Source organism: Corvus moneduloides, chromosome 15, assembly GCF_009650955.1.
Source record: "Corvus moneduloides isolate bCorMon1 chromosome 15, bCorMon1.pri, whole genome shotgun sequence".
Classification (NCBI taxonomy): domain Eukaryota; kingdom Metazoa; phylum Chordata; class Aves; order Passeriformes; family Corvidae; genus Corvus; species Corvus moneduloides.
The window spans coordinates 1,264,167-1,288,200 of NC_045490.1; the positions used below are offsets into that span (position 1 = coordinate 1,264,167).

At 44.9% G+C, this 24,034-nt stretch overlaps 2 protein-coding genes across 2 annotated transcripts in view; one reads left to right on the forward strand and one right to left on the reverse strand.

The window, feature by feature from the left end:
* Nucleotides 1-20,401, forward strand: part of AFF4 (AF4/FMR2 family member 4) — a 47,517-nt gene extending 27,116 nt beyond the window's left edge. The window contains exons 7-22 of the mRNA XM_032124546.1: nt 1,028-1,076; nt 2,272-2,292; nt 2,854-2,908; nt 3,881-3,918; nt 4,316-4,478; nt 4,957-5,874; nt 8,012-8,100; nt 9,582-9,819; nt 10,843-10,940; nt 11,469-11,532; nt 11,677-11,813; nt 12,216-12,287; nt 12,953-13,046; nt 13,752-13,795; nt 14,572-14,792; nt 15,333-20,401. Of these exons, the coding sequence (XP_031980437.1) occupies nt 1,028-1,076; nt 2,272-2,292; nt 2,854-2,908; nt 3,881-3,918; nt 4,316-4,478; nt 4,957-5,874; nt 8,012-8,100; nt 9,582-9,819; nt 10,843-10,940; nt 11,469-11,532; nt 11,677-11,813; nt 12,216-12,287; nt 12,953-13,046; nt 13,752-13,795; nt 14,572-14,792; nt 15,333-15,451 (2,420 nt within the window). The 3' untranslated portion in view covers nt 15,452-20,401. The remainder of the gene's footprint in view (nt 1-1,027; nt 1,077-2,271; nt 2,293-2,853; nt 2,909-3,880; nt 3,919-4,315; nt 4,479-4,956; nt 5,875-8,011; nt 8,101-9,581; nt 9,820-10,842; nt 10,941-11,468; nt 11,533-11,676; nt 11,814-12,215; nt 12,288-12,952; nt 13,047-13,751; nt 13,796-14,571; nt 14,793-15,332) is intronic.
* A 542-nt stretch (nt 20,402-20,943) lies between these two features.
* LEAP2 (liver enriched antimicrobial peptide 2) lies at nt 20,944-23,199 on the reverse strand. The gene is made up of 3 exons (XM_032124548.1): nt 22,849-23,199; nt 22,274-22,425; nt 20,944-21,279 (listed from the first exon to the last, which is right to left on the reverse strand). The coding sequence occupies exons 1-3, from the start codon at nt 22,903-22,905 to the stop codon at nt 21,243-21,245; spliced, it is 246 nt and encodes an 81-aa protein (XP_031980439.1). The 5' UTR covers nt 22,906-23,199; the 3' UTR covers nt 20,944-21,242.
* Nucleotides 23,200-24,034: the final 835 nt, after the last annotated feature.

Consider the following 24,034-nt stretch of genomic DNA (forward strand, 5'->3'; position numbering starts at 1 on the left):
AGAGAGAGAACTGGTCAAGAACTTCTATCATGTGAATCCTTCTATCCTTGAATTTCTTGCACTTTTGGACTTTAGACAAAAGCATCTTTTATTTCTTAAAACTGTGTCATTATTTTGAATGTTGCTGAAATGAACACAAAACTCGGGTAAATACCAGGTAAAATTGAATTAAATTTGTGCTGTTACCTTCCCAAAGTCCTTCCACTCCCTCTTGAAGTGATTAAACAGCTTAAATAGTAAAAGAAGAATGGTTTATTCTTAGATATTCGCAAGCAGCTTAATCTGAACACCTGATACAGTGGGGAATTAAGGAAACAAATTGAAGCTTAATTCCATAATGCTAAACCATAGGCTCACGTTATAGGAGCAGCTGGACTTTGGGTGCGGAAAAGAAGAGCCAAGGTTAATTAAACACAGAGCCAGTTTCCTGTGTCTGTTTGGATTTTCTGGAGTGCTTTTAACAGCCTCAGTTCTTGCTTTTGTTGAGCTGCACTCAGTTGTTTACCAGAATTAAATAAAAGGGAAGGGAAAAAACCCCAGACTGAAAAGCAGACTTAATCAGAGTGTACTCCTGCTGTCAGAATTGGTGTGTGAGCTGGATTTTGGGATGTGGAGCTTCTCATCCATCGGAAGCTGTGTGGGGATCTGGAGCAGTCAGAGCTCAGCAGATGGATCTGTATCCCATATCCTGCATGTAAAAGGCAGTAGTTTCATCTTGGTAGGAGCAGAACAGTTTTTCACAGCATTAATAACAAATTATTGTTGTATTGGTTTAGACAGCAATGATTTAAATGATTTCTCTATTTTCTTGATTAAATTATTTGCTGTATTTGGTGTTTTGCCTCTGTATTCCCTCCCTCCCTCAGCCTGGGGGAGGTTGTACCTGGTGTCACCTGGGTGCTGCTCCCTCCTGTCCCCTCCCATGGCCTTGCTTTATCCATCCCTGCATCCTTGTGGCAGCTTTGGGGTGACTTCTCCTGCTGTGCCTGAGTTTTCAGCTGTGCTTTTTTTTCTTTCCTTCTCCTAGAACGATACAATCCCTCATCCAAAACATCCAATGGTCATCAATCCAAATCGTAAGTGGCTGCTGAGAAAACATTGCACAAACAATAGTGGGATTTTAAGAGATTTAGGAAATAGTGTTTGCTAGAGTGTGGCAGTTCTTGCACAGGCACTCCAGCATCCTTCTCCTTGGCTGGCAGGAAAAGGGGATCATATCCCAGCAGGTTTTTTGGGACAATAAACCCAATACTGCTCACTGGAGTGAGTAAAAAATGCCCCAAGCTGCCTTTCTGCTCCTGTGTTTTCCTGTCAGCTGCCAGGAGAGGAGCAGGAGTTTGGACCTTGGAATTGGCCTGGGAACCAGAAAGGGATCAGCAGGACAGGATGGGATGGGACCTAACAGGTCTTGCAGAGCTGTCAGCTGGAGGTTGCACAAGTTCAGGATGAGGAAAGGTTTTATATTGGAGGAGACAGAAAACTGGGTCTGGGATCTTGTGAGGTTTGTTCTGCTCAGTCTTTCACTCCCTGACAAACGTTTTGTGCACAGACCCAGCAGCACAGAAAAACCCAAAGGCAACTGGAATGTTCTGCATGGCTGCAGTCCATCTTCCAGATTTAAAAATCAATGATACGCAGTTAAAAGATTGTTTCCAAATAAATATGCCCATAAAAATAAATATTTACCAGCTGATTGTATGTTAATGAAGGTTGTAGACTCTGAAAACTGACTGGGTTAGTGACATTCCTCAGGTAACTTTTGTTGGGATGCACTCACAGGATTCAGCCTGCGGCTTCTGCCACAGAATTGGCAAGATGGAAAAGTACCTTACCTATGGGAAAGAAATAAAACAGAAGAAACCCCCTTTCATTCATACAAACTTACAGTCAGTGTCCCAAACCCGGGCAGTTTAGGGAGGTGCTGAGAGGGAACTGTGCTGTTCCCAGGGCTGGGAATGGGAGAACCCCTGAGAACAAGAGGCAGCACTGGACACCTGCTGAGCTGGCATGCAGGAGAAGGAAGTTTAAATGATGTTTACTGTGACAATACAACTTCAAATATATATATATATTTTTTTTAAGTGATTATCATCTGGTAAAGAAAACCCTTAAAAGGAGATAAATGCATCCTTTGTAAAATGATAGCAGTGACCAATAGTTCAGGAATGAGTTCCTAGATGTTGATGTTCCTGTTCAGATCATTGGTAGAGCAGCTCACTGTGAAACTCAGGAGAGTCACACTTCTAATCCTTTCTCATTTTCTCTCTGCAGATGTGAATCGAACCAGACAGAGTAAGATGTTTTATTCTTATCATCAAATGTTTCCCAATAATCACAAAGGCCCTGTACCCTGCTGTGTGTTTTCACTGTGCTCGTGTATGCTCAGTCTTGTGAAACTGTGTGTGTGTGACTACCAGCAGTAATTATGGCTTTGAATAATAATAATTAATGATGGCTTAGGACAGTTGCACTGCTGCCATGAGACACCACGAGACAGGAAGCAGCCACTGGGGTTGGCTTTCTTTATTCCATTTCAAACACAATTCTTGGCCATGGTGTGTGCGAAGTTGAACATTTACCAGTTACCTCCTCCCACACCAGTAAATTGTGTCAAATTTCCTTTCTAAATTTAACAGAATGGACTCAGGAGCCAAAGTACCTGAATCCTCATTCTTCTCTGAAGAGTGACTCAACTCACCATTCTTAACCATGAAACCTGTGAGTGGTGTCTGGTGGCTCTCACCCACGCAGCCTCTGCAGGATAAACAGTGCCATGTTGAAATCCAGCAGAATGCTTTGGAAGTAATTAAAGTACTTGGAAAAACTTGTCTCACTTTCTCCCTTTTCCCTTAGTATGTTGAAAGATGACTTAAAACTTAGCAGTAGTGAAGACAGCGATGGAGAGCAGGTATGTTCCTTGAATCACTTCCCAAAACACTGCACCCGTGCGTGGGCCAGCCCCAGGCAGGGATCAGTGGCCCAGCAGCAAACTGGGCAGTTTGGCAGATCTGTGATTAAGAAATTAAAATCTAATGGAATGTTTTTAGGCAAACCTCAGGTATTCCTAAATGTAATCTTGGGGGAAATTTTGTGCAAATAAATTGAAGTTTTGTGTTTTGTGGAAGGAGTTGGCTTTTACCTAGAAATTCTTATTAACTGATTTCACGTGGGCCTTCTCTGAACATCAAATGACAATAGTGCACTTAAAGCTTATATAATGGCTCCTTAATTAAAGATAAACCCCTCTGTGTTCTACCATCCCACTACAGAGCTCATGGTGTGAGTATCAGTGTGCGTTGGTGCCCTGGGGCTGTTTGGGGTGACAAGGGGCTGTATCTGTCCCTGGGAGTACAGCTGCACCTTTATTTTTATCCAAAACTCTATTTTTTACTCTTTTCAGGATTAACTTTGTGCAGCTTCTGCCAGACGGGCACATGCTAAATAAAAATAGAATGTTTGTGCTGCCCAGTAACCCCCACTGCTCTGGGGTTTCTTTTATTCCTGTTCCAAGTTCCAAGATTTTTTTCTTCAGGTGGAAAACTTGGAGATAATACATTTAGTTGGTTAATTCCAAGTACCCTGGGCACCTCAGGAAAATCATTGTGAAATGCTGATTCAAAAAGATGGAAACAGAATATTAATTAGTGGTAGAAATGGGAACTCTCAAAACTGTAGTCAAAATACAGAGATTTGTGCTGAAAACTTGGAGAAAATAACTCTGCTTTTCTTTCTGTGTAAGGAAAATGCAGATAAATTTAAACTACTGCAAGTAACGAATTTTTAAAAAATCAAAGGCTCTAAATCGATGTTTTGCAACTTAATGGTATATACAAGCCTAAAATAGCTTCTAGAAGCTTCACACTCTTGTTTTTAATTGCAGGACTGCGATAAGACAGTGCCAAGGAGCACACCTGGAAGGTAGGAATTCCTGGGGGATTGCAGCATAGGCAGCACAGTGGGGATGTTCAGCCCAGTCAGCACTCCTGGCTTGGTCTCATTGCCAAAATTCATCTTTGTCCTTTGGCTTGTACTAAAGAAAAAGGTGATGAGAATTTAATCAATGATTAAATAATGTAAATACTAAATATATCCTGCAAACGAGACTGACCACTTTGGGAAGGGGCAGCACCCAGAGGCTGTTTGTTTCCAGGCTGAACCACGTTCACTTACACTGAATTTTCTCGTGAATGGTGATTAAAATGTTACATTTTGTTACTTCTAATGTAATTAATGTTACATTAATGTTACTTCTAAAGGATTTTAAGGATGTACTTGTGCCTCACATAATGCTTGGTTTCCCTCCTTCTTGTTGCAGTAATTCTGAGCCTTCCCAGCACAACAGTGAAGGAGCAGATAACTCCAGGGATGACTCGAGCAGCCACAGCGGCTCCGAGAGCAGCTCTGGCTCCGACTCGGAGAGCGAGAGCAGCTCCAGTGACAGCGAGGCCAACGAGCCATCCCAGAGTGCATCCCCCGAGGTAGGGCTGCCAGGGCCTGCCCTTCAGCAGCTTGGCTCTCATCCTGACATTGACAGCACAAAAGTTCAATAAATTTTCTCACATTGTTGAGAGAAAATAGACCGACCAACATGGGCTCGCTCGCTGTCAGGCTGCGCCGTTCTGCTGCAGTCCCTGTGGTGGATGTGACAATTCTCTAGATAAGCCCACACTGGATGTTTGATTTGAGGTGGTTTTTACCACCAGTTGTCTGTTGGAGAGCAGAGTTGGATATGGTATCAGAGCCCTAAAAAATGATGGCATCAAATATTGCCTGTTGATAGCAGCTGCTCTAGGCAGAGGGAAAATTTGTATTACTTGTGCCTGTATTTCATTTATTTGTCTCAGGTTTTGGGTGTACCTGGTGCTTTGGTGTGCAACATCCTACAGCTGCCACGGGGAAAAGATGGAAGAAATGGGAAATATTTTATCTAACTCTTGTTTTTCACTTTGTTTTTAGCCTGAGCCACCGCCCACAAACAAGTGGCAATTGGATAACTGGTTGAACAAAGTTAATTCCCATAAAGTGTCACCAGCTTCTTCCGTGGACAGCAATATCCCTTCTTCCCAAGGCTACAAGAAAGAGGGACGGGATCAGGGTACAGGGAGTGGGTACACTGATCAAGGTGGATCCAAGGATTCCATTTCTTCTACGCCAGGGAGAGATTCCAAACCCACCCAGAAGGGCTCGGAGAGCAGTCGTGGGAGGCAGAAATCACCTGCCCAGAGCGACAGCTCGACTCAGAGGAGGACTGTAGGCAAAAAACAGCCCAAGAAAGCAGAAAAGACATCTGTGGAAGAGCCCAGAGGAGGTCTTAAAATAGAAAGTGAAACCCCAGTAGACATGGCAACAAATATCCCTTCAAACAGGCACAAGGCAGCCACCAAAGGCTCTAGGAAACCCAATATAAAGAAGGAGCCCAAGTCTTCCCCTCGGCCTACAACAGAGAAAAAGAAATACAAGGCTTCAAGCAAATCTGCCCAGAAATCCAGGGAATTCATCGAAACAGATACCTCATCCTCTGATTCAGATGAAAATGAGAGTCTGCCTCCTTCCTCACAAACACCCAAATACTCTGAGAGCAATAGGACTCCTGTTAAATCTTCCATGGAGGAGGATGACAGCTTTTTTCGGCAAAGAATGTTCTCTCCTATGGAAGAGAAAGAGCTTCTGTCCCCACTGAGTGATCCTGATGAAAGGTACCCACTCATTGTGAAGATTGACCTGAGCCTCTTATCCAGGATACCAGGGAAGCCTTACAAGGACGCCGACGCTGCCAAGACAGAGAAGAAGAGCGCTCCGGAGAAACACGCCCGGGAATCCCAGAAACAGCCCTCGGACAAGAGCTCCACAAAAGGCAAAAGGAAACACAAGCAGGTGAGGACGCTGGAGACATTTCCCTGTTTTCTCAGCCCTCAGAGCATTGAGTACCCCAAAATCCAGGTCACGCCTCAGGGTAGGGACTGAGCCGTGCAGGAGTGGCTTTGCTGCCTTGTGTAGAGCAGCTGGATCATCCCCGTGCTTTTCCAGGAGAGACTGTTGGGATTTTCCTTTGGAAACACCTGTAGGAGTGTCAGCCCTGTAGCCAGAGCTCAGGGAGGTCACAGATCCTGTGCCCCTGAGCTCTGCATCCAGCCCTCTCCTGCCTCCCTGGAACCAGCCCCTGGTGCTCTGCAGGCCAACTCAGGCAGCTGATCCCGAAGGAAAATCCACCTGGAAAAAAACCCAAAAGTCAGTTTTCAGCTGGATCAGCTCCCTGAGCCATGGAATTGCCTGTTGCTAGGATAAGGGATGAGGCAGGACTGGCCTGGGGCATGGCAGCAGCAGAAAACATCTCAGGTGCTGCTTTACTGAGAGAGGGGATCTCTCCATAATAATAATTAATCTTTTCCAAAAAAGCATTTCATCTTTCCAACTAGAAGTAAAAAGCAGGAATGGCTGGGGGGCAGTAAAATGGGCAGGAGGAGTCAGTGGGGGAACTGAATAGAGGGAATACTCATGGAGGGGGGAGTGTGAGAAGTCAATGCTGGTGTAATTTTAAACTGCTTTTTGAAAGCTCAGCAAGGGACACTCTGTATAAAGGGCAAACCTGGAGCTGTCAGATGGGCTCAGAGATCCAGGGAGTCTGGTTTCCATGAATTTAGGGCTGTGAGGCCCTGGGGCAGGGATTCAAAAATCCCTGTGCTGCTCTGGATGTCATTCTGAAAATTCCCCTTTGCCATGTCAAAGGGATCTGACAGCAGTTGGGAGACTCTGTTGATATCTGCAGTCCCAGGATTCTGGGAGATCATTCCCAGAGTCATTGGAGGAGGTGGGTCATTGCAGTTACACCAGTTTCCTACTGAGCAACCAAAGTAAACTTGATCACTTGCTGAAGTCAGTGTCATGCAGGAGCCCTGACATGTAACTGCAAACAGATTTATCCCGTGCTGTTCCTAAGATTCCTCTTTTGTCTGGGTAGGGAAATGAAGCGAGAGAATGAGCTGCTTTTGTCAAATGGGAATAACTGAGCAGTACAGTGAACAATTACCTTTTGGAGGTGTTACTGTGTAACTCCTGCTGTTCCTGGGAATGCACTCACATGTTCCAGTGGGCCTGAATTCCCGGACTTCTCTCTCTTTGGTCACTTTTGCCTTTCACCACACATTTGGAATTACAGCGTTAAAGATCTGTGCTCTCACATCCAAACCACAAAGCTTTGGTGAGACCAGTTAAATTTAGGCCTTATCCCAGGAAATGGTGGTGGTTAAATGCTGTGAAGCCTCAGGTCAACTCTGATGCTTCCCGAGAGGATGGAAACCTATGTGGGGCAAGGACAGGACCCCTTCCCAGCCCTGCAGTTTTAGGTTTGTGCTCCAAGCACAAGTGGCACCACTTGATTTTCTACATTTCCTGGGTTTCCTTGCTCACAATTCTCAGGTTTCAGCATCAGTAACAAACGAAAACCTTTGGGGTTTGTTACCAAATGTTTTATTCTGTGAGGCCCCATTTTCTCTCTTACTCACTGTATTGATCCCTCCAGTGCTTGATGAAGACAGCATAGAAATTTACCTTCAAGACCCTGTGACTTGAGGATTAAATTGACATAAATACCTACTCTTCAACATCTCTGAGCTGACTTAAATAGATTGATTAGATTTTTACCCTTTCCTGGCATTCATCAGACACCTCTGTAGACCCTAGACATCAAATCTGTCTCCTGATCCTGCCAAAGCCTTTGGCAGATTTTCCTGGGATTTCGTGCTGATAATTTATCTGTGCTGAAATGAACAACTTGGCTGTTGCTGATTTTATCAGGCTGCCATTTAGTAGCCAGACTGGGATTTTCATTTTGTTCCAATAGCAGGGTCTGGTAAGGGTTTGCTAAGGATGAGCTGCTGCAGACCATGGTTTTGGGGTCTGTATTTAACTGTGAAACACCTGCTGAATGATGTCTCTCAATGTGAAATATTACACATCAGGGACGTGTAAATGTGGATTTTTGCTGGATGTTTTTCTCATTTGCTTTGCTCAGAACGAGGATGAAAACAGAGCCAGTGAAAGCAAGAAAACGAAACTGGAAGAAAAAGCTCCCTCAGGACACAAGAATTCCAGCAGCAGGGAGTGAGTATCTGCTTTTCCCAGCACTGAGGGTCAGGGTGGCCATGGAGAGGATGGTGTTTGTCTTCCCCCTCTTCTGCTCTCTCCCACCCCAAGTTTTCCTCAAATAATTGGTAAAATTTCATTTTTTTCTTATCCTTCAAACAAATTTACTTCAGAGCTTCTACAAGCAATTGGTGGAAATGAATTTCCATCCCCAAAAACACTGGCCAAGGACAATTGTGCTCCTTAACAAAGTGAGGTGACCCCTCCTGTGAAGGGAATATTTCCTTCCTGGTTTTCTCTAATACACAGTGGGGCTTGGATTTGGTCTAGAAATCAAAATCTCTGCTTTTAAATTAACTCCATCTGGTAATTCTCTATTTAGCAAGTTTTAAACTGGGAATAAATTCCTGAACTGGCTTTCTTTGGGAAGCTGATGGCACTGAGCTCTGGATCCATGGATTTAGCCTCCCATCTCCTTGGTTTATTAGTGCAAGAAAAGTGTGAGCAATACAGAATTAGCAGCTCAGTACCATTGTTTAGTATGTTATTTCTGCATTTGCCACGCTCTTTGCAACACCTATTGTGCCTTTATTTGATTGATTCCTTGGTCAGTGTTAACACAGGAAAGATTAAATTTTTTCCACTGCTTTTTAAAACTTCTGTTTCAGTTCAAGCAACTGAAAACTGGTGCAATTGTGTCATGGAAAATATTCCTGTCCAGTGAGCAAAGCTGTGAGAAGCTGCAGCACTTTGGGTGCTACAACTCTTGTTTGGCCCTTCTGAATTAAACAGTGTCTTACTGTTTGTTAGGAAACAGCTGTAGAATTAATGGATACATTCCTGGTTTGCTTTTTTACCTGATACTTGATTTTTTTCTGGTATTTGCTTGGTTGCCAGTGCAGTTCTCTGAAGGACATTTAATTAAATGAAACTGTGATTTTCTAGCCATAATATGTAGAAATAATACTGATGGGAAGGCAGGAACAGCCAACAGCATCCCTCAGCAGCCAGGTGAGAGTGTCCTGAAAGGCTGTGCTGGGGAAGTTTCCCATTCCCTGGGTTCCAGAGGTTTATCTGGAGCATCTTTCCCTGGAGCTGTTGGCTGGCTGCTGTGCACAGACAGCCTGGCGCTGGCATTGGCTCCCACTGCTGAAATTGGGAGGGTTTGGGGTGGTTTTTCTACAGAACTGGTGCAGGGGTGTGGTTTTATGGTTAGAACTTGTCTGGTTTTGCCTGTGTTTTCAGGTCAGAACAAATAGAATGGGGAAAACAAGTTCAGTCTGGCTTTGGAGAAACCTATTCACTGAGAGGATTCTTCTGCTTTTCTCCAAAGCTGGGTCTGACAGTAAAAATCTTGGGGGGAGGAAAGGTGTTTAGTTTAAGATTTAAAAATCAAACTTCTGTGTATTGTTTTTTTGGGGTTGTTTTTGTTTGGTTTGGTTTTGGTTTTGTTTGTAAAGCCCAGAAACCCAAACCCTGAGTTTGTTCCTCTTTTCCAGGTCTTCTAAGCCAAGTGCTGTTAAAGAAAAGGATTTGCTGCCCTCCCCTGCTGCCCCAGCCCTGCAGAAGGATTCCAAGCAGGAACATGGCTCCAGGAAGAGAACAGTCAGTCAATCCTCATCCCTAAAATCCAGCAGCAACCCAGGCAAGGAGAGCAGCAGTGGCAGCAAGAGCAGCTCCTCTTCCAAGCAGAAGAAGACAGAGGGGAAGGGGTCCAACAGTGCCAAGGAAGCCAAGGTAGAGGGCTGGTTCTGTCCTGATCTTGTCTTTGCTTTTTAGTTTGATCTAAACATCCATTTGCAGTTCAGTTTAAAATACCCTTAGTTTGAGATGCACATTGTTTCCTGTCACAGAGCTCAAGTGCCTTGGAAGGCCGTAAATCAGGAGACAACTTGGAGAGAGTGTGGAATAGGAATGCTTATCCTGCCAAATTCCTGTGTTAATGGAGGAATGGGTTTAGTCATCCCCTGGTGACTGGTGCTGCCTGTTTGTTGTTGCAGTGGTTCATAAGAACATCACTGGAAAGCTGTCTGCACACTGGAAATGGAGCTGTGAGGCTGCTCTTGGCTCCTCAGAGCAGATACACAACTTGGCCTGGTTTTTAAGGAGAGCAGGAGCTCAGTCTGTGCTCAGTGCTGGGATGGGAAGCTCTGGCTCTCATTTTATGACATTGTAGAAAGATTATTTCAGTTCCAGCTCAGCAATTTACAGAGCTCTCTGTGGCTGGAGAGGAGGAAACATGGATGGTTATGGGGGTGATGCAGAAAATGGTTTGTAAGAGATTTAGGTTGGGAAGATCAATGTGATGGAATTTTAAAATACAAATGTCCCTAAGCCAGCTGTTAATCTGTGATACCTTTGTTGTTTTATACTTCAGGTGTGCTTACTCATGCTTTTCTCAGAGGAGTAGCTGCTCCTGTGGGGTTTTTTCAAGGCAAAGGCATTCAGAGAGAGTGTTGTTGATCCTCCTCATCTCTGCTAGAGTAGAAAAACAGGATTTAGAATCAGTGCCAGGGGAGGTGGAGCGAGGCATTTCCTGGCCCTGGGTATGTCTGGAAAGCCTTGGCTGCATCCTCCCCCCTGCAGGGAGGAGCCCCAGCCCAGCCCTGTGGGAGCCTCCTGGGAGCCGAGTTCTTCCCGGTGCTCCAGGGCGGCTCCGGCACCTGCAGCCTGTCCTTCCTACACGGAAAGGGGGAAGCCACGGGGGAAGTCATCCAACAAATGCTCTTCTTGTAATCATGGCATGGGTTTCCCTTTCAGGAAAAGATCCTGAACAATTCTTCCAGCTGCCCTCCTGCCTCTGCTCAGGCCACGGAAAGTGTGAAGTCGAGGAGAGCCAAGCTCATTTTTGATGATAGGTGAGGACAGAAAATTCCCTTTCTATCTGGGGGGGCTCTGGATCTCGAGCACAGGCAGCTCCCCATGGAGGAGAGTTGGCATTTTGCTCCACAGAAAATGTTACACACGAGCTCTTTGTCAAAGAAAATACCTTGAAAAGAAAATAAAACAAATATTTCACCATCTCGTGCAGACTTGAGGTTTCAGTTGGGCCAGTTCAGATCTCAGCTGGATCTGAAAGCACTTCTTTAAATCCCCTTTACAGACGAAATTCTGTTTGCACCAAATATGAAATAACTTTCTGCTTAAGAACTTACTTGAAATACTGTTTGAATTACCTGAAACTAGAGAACTAACTAGAAACTACTTTTAACAATTTTGTCATAGTAGTTAACTAATTTAACACATTCCTTTAAACAGGTTTATCAGAGTGTAGCTTGAGTTAGAACAGAAAAAGCCCTGAAATGTGGCAATGTTAAGAAACTCCAGTCATAAAAGGCCGTGTAAGTGGGTGGCTCCAGTCCCTAAATCTGTGTCCTCTCTTGCAGGACTTACTCAGCTGATCATTATTTGCAGGAAGCAAAGAAGCTGAAGCATAATGCAGATGCTTTGGTGAGTGGATCTCCAGTGCCCACCCAGTGTGTGCCCCTGATCCAGGGGTTATTTGCTGCCTTTGCCATTCTCCTGCCCTTCTGTGCTGGAATTTCCTTGCACTTCTCTGCTTTCTGTTCCTGAGCTGTTCCTCCCTCCCCGCAGTCGGACAGGTTCGAGAAGGCCGTGTACTACCTGGATGCTGTCGTGTCCTTCATTGAGTGTGGGAATGCATTGGAGAAAAATGCTCAGGAATCCAAGTCCCCGTTCCCTATGTATTCAGAAACTGTGGAATTAATCAAGTAAGCTTTGCAGAGCTCCTGCAGGGGCGGGTGGGCGGGGGGAGCTCTGGGAATCAGAGCTTTGAGGTGTATGAAAGTTTTACCTCCAGCTTTTGGGATCTGTTGTCATTCCCAGTAGCACTGGAGCAGTGACCAGTTCATTCCAGTTGCTGGGGTTTAAAGCATTTCCAGGAAGGTTGAGGTGGATTCTGCTGAGGCTCTTGAAGTCCCTCTACAATGAGTAACCCACGAGGAGCAAAATTATTCTGGTTACTGCTGAGTCAATGTTTTATTCAGGGATAAGAGATGTTCGTGAAACACTGGAGACAGCTGAAACTGAAAATTCTGAGAACATGAGTGTTTTGTGAATGATAAATGAAAGTAGTTTTTGTTTGGGGGCTGATCTGCTGCCTTTCTCTGCAGATACACTATGAAACTGAAGAATTACCTGGCCCCGGATGCGACGGCTGCAGACAAAAGGCTGGCAGTGCTTTGGTGAGTGTGCTGGGACTTCCTACAGTGCCCTCGTGCATTTCACACCTTTTATCTACACAAAATGCTGTTTGACACTGAGCCCTTGGCTGTTCCTGAACCAAACACTGCAGATTCCCACTTGGCTGTACACAAAGGTGAAGCTGTGTCTGACTGCTGTGAGTGGGGATGTTGCCAGCAAAGGCCAAGGCTTTGAAACCTTGAAGAGTGACAGCAGAAGGTGCATCCTGAGCACTGAGCCTGGGATAAATCACACTGGGACTGGCTGTGGGGACTGTCAGGAGCCCTGAGGCTGAGGGAGTGGCTGCAGAAGCTGGAGAGGACCAGAACCCTTTGGCTCAGGGGAAGGGAGAGGGAAGGCCCTGGGAGAGGCTCAAGGTGTCCTGGCACAGGTGAACAATAAATGAACCCCTCATCCAGGAAGTCACTGGGTGGTGTCTCCCAAGCCCAGCAGCAGCAGCATCACTGAGAATTCCAGTTCCAGGTTGAGGCACACGGAGCTGTTCCAGTTCCCTTCAGAATTTCAAGGTGGTTGTGGATTTTTTGGTTGAGTTACAGCTTGAGAGATGAGTTGGCAGAGAGAACAACATTAAGAACACAGCTGTTGGACCTTTGAAACTCAGAGTTGAGATAAACCTGACATTGGTTTTTGTCCTGTCTTTGGGCAGCCTACGGTGCCAAGCTCTGCTGTACCTGAGGCTTTTCAAACTGAAAAAGGAAAGTGCATTGAAATACTCAAAAACTCTGACTGAACATCTGAAGGTAATTGCATCTGTATTTCCTTAGAACATTAAAGCCTAATGGTATGAAAGTTCTACATCACTTAAAGTTCCCAAATCCAATTTTCAGACTGCTGCATGTGAACACCTGTTTAGAACTGGACTTGCAGGTGTATTAAAGCTGGGCAGAGCTTTAATAACCATAACCCTGCTGGTCCTGGCATGACAACTCTTTATTAATTTGATCTTCTTTAATAAATGCTGTAGGCTTCAAGGAGAAGGTTGTTTGCAGTGGGATGTTGGCTGGGTTTAGGTAAATTCCTCATGAATTTATCTAAATTTCTGTGCAGCAGATTCTGAAGCTTCCAGCTCTCAATGCTGAGAGGAAACAGGCTCATCACATTCCCAGTCTCTCAGATTTGGGACATCTTTAATTGTTCAATGCCAGTGATAACAGATTGTTTCTATTAAAGGGCTGAAAAAACTGAAGTGTTCCCATAAGGGGCAATGGACTACTCCAATACTTGTTTGTTTTGCTAAAATAATCCCGTAGTTTTTGTCTTAGCCATCAGTAAAAAAGGATATTTCCCCAAATTTCAGTTTACTGTGATATTACTGAGAACATTACGTGAAAGTACAACTACAACAAATAATTTGGTCAAAAAGAACCAATTAAACAACCAGCTAAAATGTACCTCATGAAAGCATAAACACAAATCAGGTGAAATGTGTCTTTTTCCCCACACAGAATTGCTACAATAATTCTCAAGCACCATCACCTGGTATGGGAAGGTGAGTGGTAAAAGCTGTTTTCTGTATTTGTCAACTCAAATTTTTCCTGTGTGCCCAGGGAGCTCAGGGAGCAGCTTTTGGGGTAATTGGGTGTGGATTTTGATCCGTTTTTTGTGTAATTATCAGGAGGTGCTGCAGCTCTGCAGGGTTTGTCAGGCCAAAAAAGGGGCAGCGTGCCACTGACGCACAAGTCACCTGTCCCAGGGGGTTTTGGTGTTTAATTTAATGCTTCTCCCCCCAAACAGGAGCGTTAGTAGTGCTGCAAGGCCAGAGGTTACCAGTATTTGCAGGGTTCTCTGTTCCATAGTTTAGCAGTTACTTCTACTCTTTTAAACCCAATAATGTACCTCTGATAAATTATTCAATGAGTTTAAGGAGGGCACTTCAGATTTCCATTGTGTTAGCTGCAGTAATGTTATACAATGCAATATTCTGGCACTGGAGTTACCAGGTAGCTGTAATTTTTTTGTTCTTACTCTTTAAGGTTCATTTAAACAATGAATATAAGATTTTATTGAACTAAGAGATGCTGAGGTTTGGTAATTAGGTTTTGCAAGCTATAAATAATTGTTGGAGGATCCTCAGCAGTTCCCAGCTTGAGATTTTCATTTGTTGTAGGGCAAATCCTGATTTTCGGTGTGTAAAGTGGGAGTGTTTTCCCATCCCACACACTGAGTTGTGGGCAGAGGGATCTTAGGGGACATCTCAGAGCATGATGTGTCTAAAGCTGGTGCATTTCTGCCTTTCCAATTCCATCTTCCCCTCCGGGCGAGCAGCAAACCTGTCGGGATGCCATCTCCAGTCTCTCCAAAGCTGTCTCCAGGGAATTCAGGAAATTACTCTTCCGGGGCAGCCAACCCTTCAGGGAGCGGGTCCTCGGTGACGATCCCGCAGCGCATCCATCAGATGGCTGCCAGCTACGTCCAGGTCACCTCCAACTTCCTCTATGCCACTGAAATCTGGGAACAAGCAGAACAGCTCTCGAGAGAACAGAAAGGTAAGGGCTGCCTCAGGGGGATTGAAACCTCCAGAGAGGGCTGGAACACTCCCAGGCTTTGATTTTGTTGATGGTGCCCTGGGTGCTGAACCTGTGCAAAATCGGGGAGAAAGTGACACCTTGGATTGCAGGGATACCCCAGGCTGGGTGTTGTGGTTGTCAAGGTGGTGCTGGAGTTGTGACATAATCTTTGTTGTGTTTCCTGTAAAATGTTCAGAGGAGGAACTTGGTGCATTTCCCTTTCTGAAATTCTTTCATGAAGACTTCTTAATGAAGTTTGGCCGTGCTTTATTTATTTTCAACTAGTGAAATAAGAGTTTTAGAGGAAAACCAAGAATTTTGGCAATGGTTTAATTGTTTCCAAGCAGTCCTGTGCAGAAGAGTAAAGAGATGGATTAGGAAGGACCTTTCTCCTTGACTCTCCTCATTGCGCCACCTCTCCTCACTCCCCTTTCTCTCCAGCCCAGCGACTCACGCTGGGAACTGGAGCTTGATGTGGTTACAAATGTGCTCCTTTAACTTGTGTTTGTGCTGTTTTAGAGTTCTTTGCTGAACTGGACAAGGTGATGGGGCCCCTGGTGTTTAACACGAGCATCATGACGGAGCTGGTGCGTTACACCCGGCAGGGCCTGCACTGGCTGCGCCTCGACGCCAAGTGAGGAACCCAACCCAGCCCATTCTTCAGCTGCCTCTGATTCCTCTCCACAACACTGTGTCATGTCAATAAGGAAGACTGCCATAACACATTGCTTAGTTGACACTAAGAGCAAGAAATGCTTTCCCATGTCTCCCATCCTCATCTGTGTGTGTGTTTAACCCCAAATCAGCTGGTTCATGGACTTCTTCAGTATTCCCGGTTTAAGTTATTTAAATATTTGAAAATTATGCTACATAAAAGTTGTAGTTTTGCTGATCTGTCATGGATAGATCATTGGAATTCCAGTCACAATACATGAATAGTCAGTTTAAATCCTATTTATTTTAATTTTTTTAATTTTAATTTTGAAAAGCCCCATTTGGGGCTGATTTTAGCTATTTCTTCTTCCCTAAATTTCCCCTTTTGAGTACTTAGAAATTAAAGCTAGACACTTTATTTAAGTACTTCGTGAGCTTTGTTACTCTGTAATGTCTTGTGGTGGTAGAGCCTGTAAAAGGAACTAGGGTTGATAGGTTCTAACGAGTAGGGACACCATACTTCTCATGCCTAATGCCTATGAGTCGACTAATAAATGACAACTACAGATTTATTATTGCAGAATTTGTACTAAATAGAAAAGTTCCAGATATTCTTCTACGTATTGAGATACTTCATTTAAATGAATTATAAAGAAATTTATATGGAAAAATATTTAGCTGGATCTGCCTTGGATTGTTTCCAAGGCAGCTTCAAGCCATCGATTAACACTATAACAATCACAAAACATTACAGTAATTTGCATTTAATGTAACGTCCAGGTAATGGTGTAGGAATGACCTTCAGTCCGATGGGTGCGATGCAAACAGGAAAGGCTTTGGAAAAGGACAATCTCGTGCTTTTTTGCATCTCTTCATTTCAAATACCTTTTGTTTCCGTGCTTGTCGCTTTTTGACAGTTACGAAATCGGGGAACTTTGTGGTTCCAAACCCAAGAGTAGTTCAATTCCTACCAGAACCGTCATTTGCATCTTTTCCATTGACTGAGAAACCAGGAATCTTTAGTAGAACTCGAGGTCCATTTTGTCCTCTTAGGGTCTGCTGGGTGATGGACACTACAGGCTGGCAGTGCAGCAGCCACCGTGGGGTGGGAGCAGAGCTGCTCCTGCAGGAAGCACTGTTCTGTGCAGGATGGATGGCAAACTTGGCTTTACCCCGTGCTGATGAAGGTCCCGTTTGTGTCACATAATGTCCACTCCCAAGGGGCCACTGGGTGCCACAGAGGGCTGCTGGAGCTGCAGGTGGCCCCTCTCCGAGTGCAAACCAAAGTACCTTTCCACGTGAGGTGCTTGTCTGAGTTAAAGGTTTCAAATGCTACTGCTTTCAGTATTGCTTAGTGCCCCCAACATGTCTGGTGTGCCTTATGCCTTACTTTTAGATGAAGATTTTATGAACTGTTTACAAGATGTTTTACAGCAGGACCAGGTATACTGTATGCAGTGGTCTTCTGCAGTACTTGGGTAAAATTCCATTTCCTTTTTCAAAGTCTCGGTGTCTGTCACACAAACTGACTCATCGCGGTGGTCTCCTTCCCCAGAGTCCAACTCTGAATCCTTTGGAGTGAGATTGTGGAATGCTGCTTTGTTTTCTCTCCCATTGAACCCTTTATTCTGTACCAGATATGAACGTGCATGTTCAGGAAAATTATTGCACTAAATTTTTTGTGTAGGTGTAGTTAAGTGCCAAAATCACGGCAACCTCGAGAGAAGGAATAGAATTCTACGCTCCTTAGTACTGCAGTATGTCCTATGGGCTTTAAGAGTTTAGAAGTTTTGCAAATTAGTAACCTACTACAAGGTAGCTGCATCTTCGTAGAGCTTCCTTTGCGTCCCAGCGTGTTTTGTACTTCCAGAAAAGCTTTGCTACGTCCGGATTGATAAACGGGGAACAGACCTGGGGCTCTCCCTGACTCGACTCTTCAGGTCTGTTGGAGCATCCTTTTTATGGAATCACTGTGCAAGGTCACCTTTCTGTTAGTCTTTGCTGTTGGAGACAGAACTCTGTACCCTCAAACTCCCCGCCGTGGGCATGGGACACTGTCAGCCGTGTTTCCTTTCCTCCTCTGAAGTGCCTCGCACACCTCTGACGCTGAGAAATCCCTTGGTAGAAGTTGCATTCATGGGTGGGTTTGTGTGTAGTGCTGCACTAGCCAGCGTGGCTGTTCTTGGCTTGCTCCTTTGTGCACAGTCACCATTGCTGTCAGCAGGAATGGTCTCATCTCGGGGAATTTTTTTTCCTTAACTAGAGTCCCACAAATACCTTTTGGTGTCACGCGAAATTGGCCTCTTGAAAACGCATCGCTTATCCCTAGAGCAGTGGATCTTAGAAATTGGCTTCAAACAACCAGAAGGCTTTTTTTGCATTGTGTCAAAATGTGGACCTGAGCTGGCTGGAAGTGTCCCAGCTGAAGGGTGAACTCCATGGTGGAATATCCTCTGGAGTGCTGTCCCAGGTGTTGTGTCTGTGCGGGGCATCCGCAGGGGGCTTGGGGATGGATAGGAAATGCCTTGTGCAGCTGGGGCTGGTGCAAACAGATCAGTTCAAACCTCACAGTTCCAGGAGCATATCTTGATTTGGGATTGACCCTTGTTTCCAAGAGGAAAGTTCTGTACTTGATCAGATTTTATAGCCAAAACAAAAAAAGCAAATACATCCTAGGCTTCCATCCCTCTGCCAAAGTAGGAGGGCTCTGTCCCTGTCCTTGGCAGCTCCCAGCACCACAGAGGGAGTGCAGGTCACAGGAGTGACTAAGGAGGGACTCCCCAATCTTGGCTTTCCAGATGATTCCCTGGACGGGGAATATGTATCAATACATATCAAGACTGTAATTTTAATTCCCTTGCTGATCATGGCCCCAGTTGGTGAATCTTAAAAATGGCTCAATCAGACTAGGCTTGCTCAGCTATCTGTGCTGTTTGACTTTGCTCTCAGACTTGCAGGTTCCAGGTGATAAAGGTGCAAACCATTTCTAATTCCAAACAAATCTTCAGGACACCAGAGTAAACCAGCCCAAGAGTTTTGTTTTGATTTGAATCTCAGCCATAAAGCAGAGCAGACGGACGGCTCTCCTTGGCTTCGATGGCAGTATGCAATTTGTATTGTATGTGTCTTTTAATATATATGTATATATATATGACTCAGTCTGTCCAAAGTATATGTTATACTTGTTTTTAGATTATGGTGCAACTGACTATATTGATATATTATTTATTGAGTGCTGAGTCACCATCTTATTGGTGATAAATATTGCATATTATCCAGGAGTGCAATGTATATTCCTTTAGATTGCTGAGGCTTGATTGCTGTGGTAACAAAAAATGCCCTGAAATGTATTTATGAATGGCCCCAACACACAGAGTCAGAATTTATGGGAATGATGTAGCACTTGCCTGGGGCAAGTAAAATAAAGCCGTAGGCAGAGAATTAGGGAGTTTGCCCAAAAGGCAAACTGCTGGAAAAAGAGAGAAACTACCTTTGCTGTATTTAATGTCATTTTCTGAACAGATCTTTGCTGTCACTGCAGTGTTTCTATTGAGGCAGATCCACAAGGGCCTGAGCAAGTCAAGTTTGAATTACCCATTGGGGAGTAAACAACTTCCAAATTCTTACCTTCCCAACAAATCCTTGGGTCAGGGTTGAAATTTCTCCCTCTGATATGTCAGTGTTCTGGAAAACCCCTATTCCCGAGCAATGAGGTCAGTGCTGGGCATCCCGAAGGACAGGGAGGAGCCAGAGCTTTGCTCGCCAACTCACCCAGATCCAGAGCTGTTCCAGGAGGGGTTTCCCAGGCAGGAAGTGTCAGTGGGAATCGTGGTGTGTCCGAGTGTGTGAGGGTTGGTCTGTGGTGCCCTTGGGGAGGGAAGGGGCAGCGGTGCCCCCGGCGCCGCTCCGGCTCAGCCCCCGCATCCGTTGTGGGAGCAATTCCAGCTGCTGTGGGAGCAATTCCAGCTGCTGTGGGAGCAGTTCCAGCTGCTGTGGCAGCTCCAGGGAGCTGGGCTGGCGCTGTGGCCGTGCTTCCCCTGTTTTAATTCCACCTGGGAATTTAATTCCCCATGGCAGTGTACCCATCCCTGGGGCAGTCTCTCTCCCTCTCCCGGGACACGGCTCCTGGCGCTGCCTTGGCATTCCACATCCCAAACTCTACTCCCAGGACCAGGCATGACTTTCCAAGCACAGTTCCTGACATTTGTATGTGGTCCCCCTTTTAAATTGTTTTAAAAAAATTTTGTATATGGAGGATAAAGTGCTTATATATTTATTAAAAATCCTTTATCTTATTTCAAATTATTATTTGGTGAAGAAGGGGTTTTTCTTTTGGGGGAGGGTTGGGGAGGGGAGGTAACTTTTAACCTGTCACTTATAAATGAAGCCCTGATTAATCCTACAGAAAGGTACTATTAGTAACTAATGGAATGTCTCTGTTTTATGCTTTGTACATGACAAATCCATGTGTTACATTTTGTTTTCTATCAAAAGATTTGGGCATCTGTCTTCAACCAAAACCGGAAAAAAAAATAAACAAACTGTGATTTTATTTGTTGCAATACATTTGAAATTTCAAAGGGTACTTTGGGGCTCAAAATTAGGATTTCTAAGTCAGTATGTGCATTTCACGTAATAAAGCTGTTAATGGTGAGCAAAGTATTATATACTAACTAGATTTTTTCCACATCTGTATAGTATATTCTATGTATTTTGTGGTATTGAGATTATAGAAAGTTTAGTGTCTGAAACATGCGTTTAATGTGTATTTTTAAACAAATTTATGGCAATTAAAATATTTGGAGAAAAGGGTATCACATTTCAATTTGTAAAGATCTTTTTAACTACTGTGTCATTAAAATGCTTTGTACAATGCAAAACTGTAACTGGAGAAACTAAGTTTAATAAATATCAAATAGATTTTCTGTATTAAACTTCCAACCCCCTGTGCTTGTATCTGTTTTGTGGGGCCTTCTCCTCCCTGGAAGGGCATTTTTAGGCAGAATTTTCTTTCCTTGATCCTATTGCTCTGTGAAACAAAAGAAAAGTAGCATTCAGTGTGTGTGTCCAGACTTGAATTTTTTTTTTTTTTTTTTGTCTTTCAGCCTCCAAGTCGACATCCAGCAGATCAAAACAGCATTTTAATCAATTTATTTTAAGACAGGAGATAAGGTCAGTGGCAAAAGTCAGTCTAGGACATGTATTTTCAGTAAATTTGATTAGAAGTAAATAGTTTTCCACTTATCGCTGAATATATTGGGATATTGGAATTGCTATCAGTATTATCAGTTTGCCTCCCTCTTTCTAACAGGCCTTTATCTGAGGGCTGATAAGAGCTGGATTGGGAGGAGATTGGGAGGATCTACTTCATGCTCTTGCCAGGTGGAAGGATAAGTGTCCAAAGTCTGGCTGGAGCTGAGCCCCAGCTCTGTGCTCACCGTCCACTTTGCTTGAGATACAAGGAAAACCAAGCTGCTTTACTGAATATATATTTTAATTCACACCTTCAAATAAATAATAGGAAGCATTACAAAAAAGCCAAACGAGCAGGAGATGCAGAGCCCTTTTATTGAGCTTGGCCAGAGGCCTCCTGAGGCGTGGCTGTGGGAGGAGATGCTCTCGAGCTCTTTGAAGTCTTTTTATCAGCACATGTGACAGAAATATTAAATACTCTGATTGCTCGAGGCCCTTCCAGCTCCTCAGCAGTCAATAAATACATCCCAAGTGCGTGGAGCATGGTCAGCAGTAACAGTGCAGCCTGTGCTTGGTGCCAGCTCACGCCGAGGCCGTGGAGAGGAGGCAGCGGTTTTTCCTGGGAAAAAAAACCATCATGAGGCACTGAGGGCTGGGGCTGCCCGTGCCAGGCTCAGCCCGGGGGCCCAGGTACCTCTCTGTGCCCCTGTGCCAGCAGTGCTGGTTTCAGGCACACTCTGTTCCCCTCAGCTATTCAGTCCTGATACAGTTTTGGTCTTTGCTGCTGCCCAGGGCTGTAGGCTCATTGCAGTGAAGGGATGGGGAACAGCTGCAGTGCTGTCCATGGGCTCCTTTCTGGCTGTACCTCCTGGAGCTGCTGTTCCAGCTCAGCTCTGGGTCAGCAGAACCCAGGGATGCGTTTCAAACACAGCATAACAGCCCAACCACCCTTTCCTATTTACTTACTTACCCTATTTATTTATAATATAAACTTATTTCGAATAATATTCATTAATAATAGGATACACTTACACATTACTGCTATTCACATATAGTAGAAAATGACTGTTTTCTATCCTGTCTCTGAGTGCTGGTGTATGTATACAGCAGGTGCCACACAAAATCACCTTTCAGTAATTAAGTGATAATTTTAACTAATCAATTTAACTACATGTAGTTGGACAATTTGCTCATGTCTAGTGAGAACTAAATAGCTTTTTATATTGTAGTTGTTTTTTAAACTATGAGCTTAAACAATCACATTAAAGTGATTAATTTAGGGTAAGATATTAATACAGGCTTTTTCACTTTTCATTAGTACATGCTTTTAAAGGAAGGATTAATGGTAAGGTCTGTAAGTTGCCCAAAAGCTGTCTGGAGCCCTCTGTTCCCTTTGCCCAGCCAGGTTATTTGGGGTTGCAGTGAAAGGACTGGGGCTGGCACTCAGGAGACCTGGACTCTGCTCTGTTTGCTCTGCTTACTAAAGAGTCTGAGTCTGTTGCCCCATCCCTATTCCTGGTATCTTTTTTTATGCACAGAGTGACCTCTGGATCTCGTTTGGATGAGCCCAGGCGGGAAGTTCCTCTCCATCCCAGCACGCTGAGCGTGGTTACCTGCAGAGCATGGTGAGGCACTCGCTGTTGTCCCTGCACGAGGCTCCGATGGGTCTCAGGGACACCCCTCTCCAGAAGGGCGTCATCCGCCGCTGCCGGGGACTGCGGGGCTGGCTGTGGGGCTGGCTCAGGGACAGGGACACGCCGTGGGTCTGAAACAGAGCAGGGTGCCTGTCAGGATGTGTGGCAGCTGCAGCGCTTCTGTGTTCTGCTGCTGAGGTCAACAGACTTCATTTTAAGTGAAGCACTTGAAATCTCTCTGTTTTTCAGATCACAGCACCCTCTGGTAAAGCATTGCTTGCAGCCCAACCCCAAAGAAGTATGGACCAAAATTAATGATGGTTTTAATCTTCTTGGGAGGGAAGGCAGAATCACTGGCTGAGCTATGGCTCAGAGTAGCCCAGTATTCACTAGGCAGTAACTCAACATTTTCATGATGCTGAATCCTCTAAAAAGCCCTGCTGTCACCTCTTAACTCCTGCCAGTTGTCCATCCAAATCATAACAGCTTTTATGGACTGCCTGTCCTTTGAATTAGCCCTTTAAATAGTTTATTTCAGTAGTATCTCAGTTTACCTGGCTGAGCAGCAGTGAGCAGAGCAGAAGGGCTGCCATCACTTTCCACCAGTGCATCTTCCCAGCAGGAGCTGTCACTTGGAGCAGCCGTGGGCGGAGGAGGCACGAAGAGCTCCAGTCAGGACTCCCCAGGCTTTCAGCTACATTTTTATAGACTTCATTCTCTTATCATTACATCAGGTGCCAGTTATTACAGGACCAAAGTTCGCTTTGGAGCAAGAGGGAATTGCTAAGTCTACATCTGCTGCAGTGATCTGGTTCAAGGCCTGGCTCAAGCTAATGATTTACTCCGCTTCCACTTGTACTTTGGTTAGTTGTGCTGACCCCTTGTGCCAACTGTTCCTTTTTTTAAAGCCCACCTAAGATGTTACCAGAACCCCATGGTCTATTTGTAAGCAAAGGGGGGGGGGGGGGTGGCCCAAATTACTATGGTCAAGATCAAAATCCTTATTTAACTTCTGTAGCTCTGAGTTAGCCAACCAGGGGTAAGGATTGTCTTGCCAAGCTGATTTGGAACAGACAATTGTGCTTTTGATTTGTTTCTCACTCATGGTACGTGAAAGAACCACAAGGAAGTTGCTTAAGCTTTTATTTCCAGGCACATAGTGCTCAAAAAGCAGGTGTAACACTTTCCAGCTGGGTTTGGGAATGGAAATTGTGTGATAACTCAGAGAGCTCTCCTCCCAGGAATCCAAAGGTGTCAAAGATAATCATCTCTAGGTAGATAATGAAAGAGGCTGCTCAGGGCTTGTCTGGAGCTGAGGAGCTCTGGTGTGCAGACTGTGGTTTCCCCGGATGAGCCATCTCTGCCCCGAGCTGTGTCACTCACCATCAGGCTTCCAAAGGTGCCAGCAGCTCCCATAGAGATGGAGGGGCTCTTTGTCATTGAGAGGAAGCTTCAGTTTTTCCATTGTGGAGTGAGATTGCAGCAGCAGAGAAAAGTGTTTGAGCAGAGGTGATACCTCTCATCTCCTGTGCTTACACACTCGTGCTTGTCCCACTGTTTGTCTTGCTCCTCCTCACCTGTGGGATCTTGTGGATCTCGTTGGGTGGAGCTTGGAGCAACCTGGCCTGGTGAAGGTGGGGGGAACTGCAAGAGCTTTAAGGGCCTTTCCAACCCAAACCATGCTGTGGTTCTGTCTGGCTCCCACATCCGTCCCATGTGCCCCACATCTGTCAGGTCAAG

What these genes read in the sequence shown, in the direction of transcription:
- LEAP2 (XM_032124548.1), bottom strand. Translation starts at nt 22,905, where the DNA reads ATGCACTGGTGGAAAGTGATGGCAGCCCTTCTGCTCTGCTCACTGCTG. An exon ending in GCTCACTGCTGCTCAGCCAG is followed by an intron (nt 22,426 to 22,848) that starts GTAAACTGAGAT and finishes GCTCTGTTTCAG; the next exon opens with ACCCACGGCGTGTCCCTGTC. An exon ending in TGCCTCACCATGCTCTGCAG is followed by an intron (nt 21,280 to 22,273) that starts GTAACCACGCTC and finishes TTTTTTTCCCAG; the next exon opens with GAAAAACCGCTGCCTCCTCT.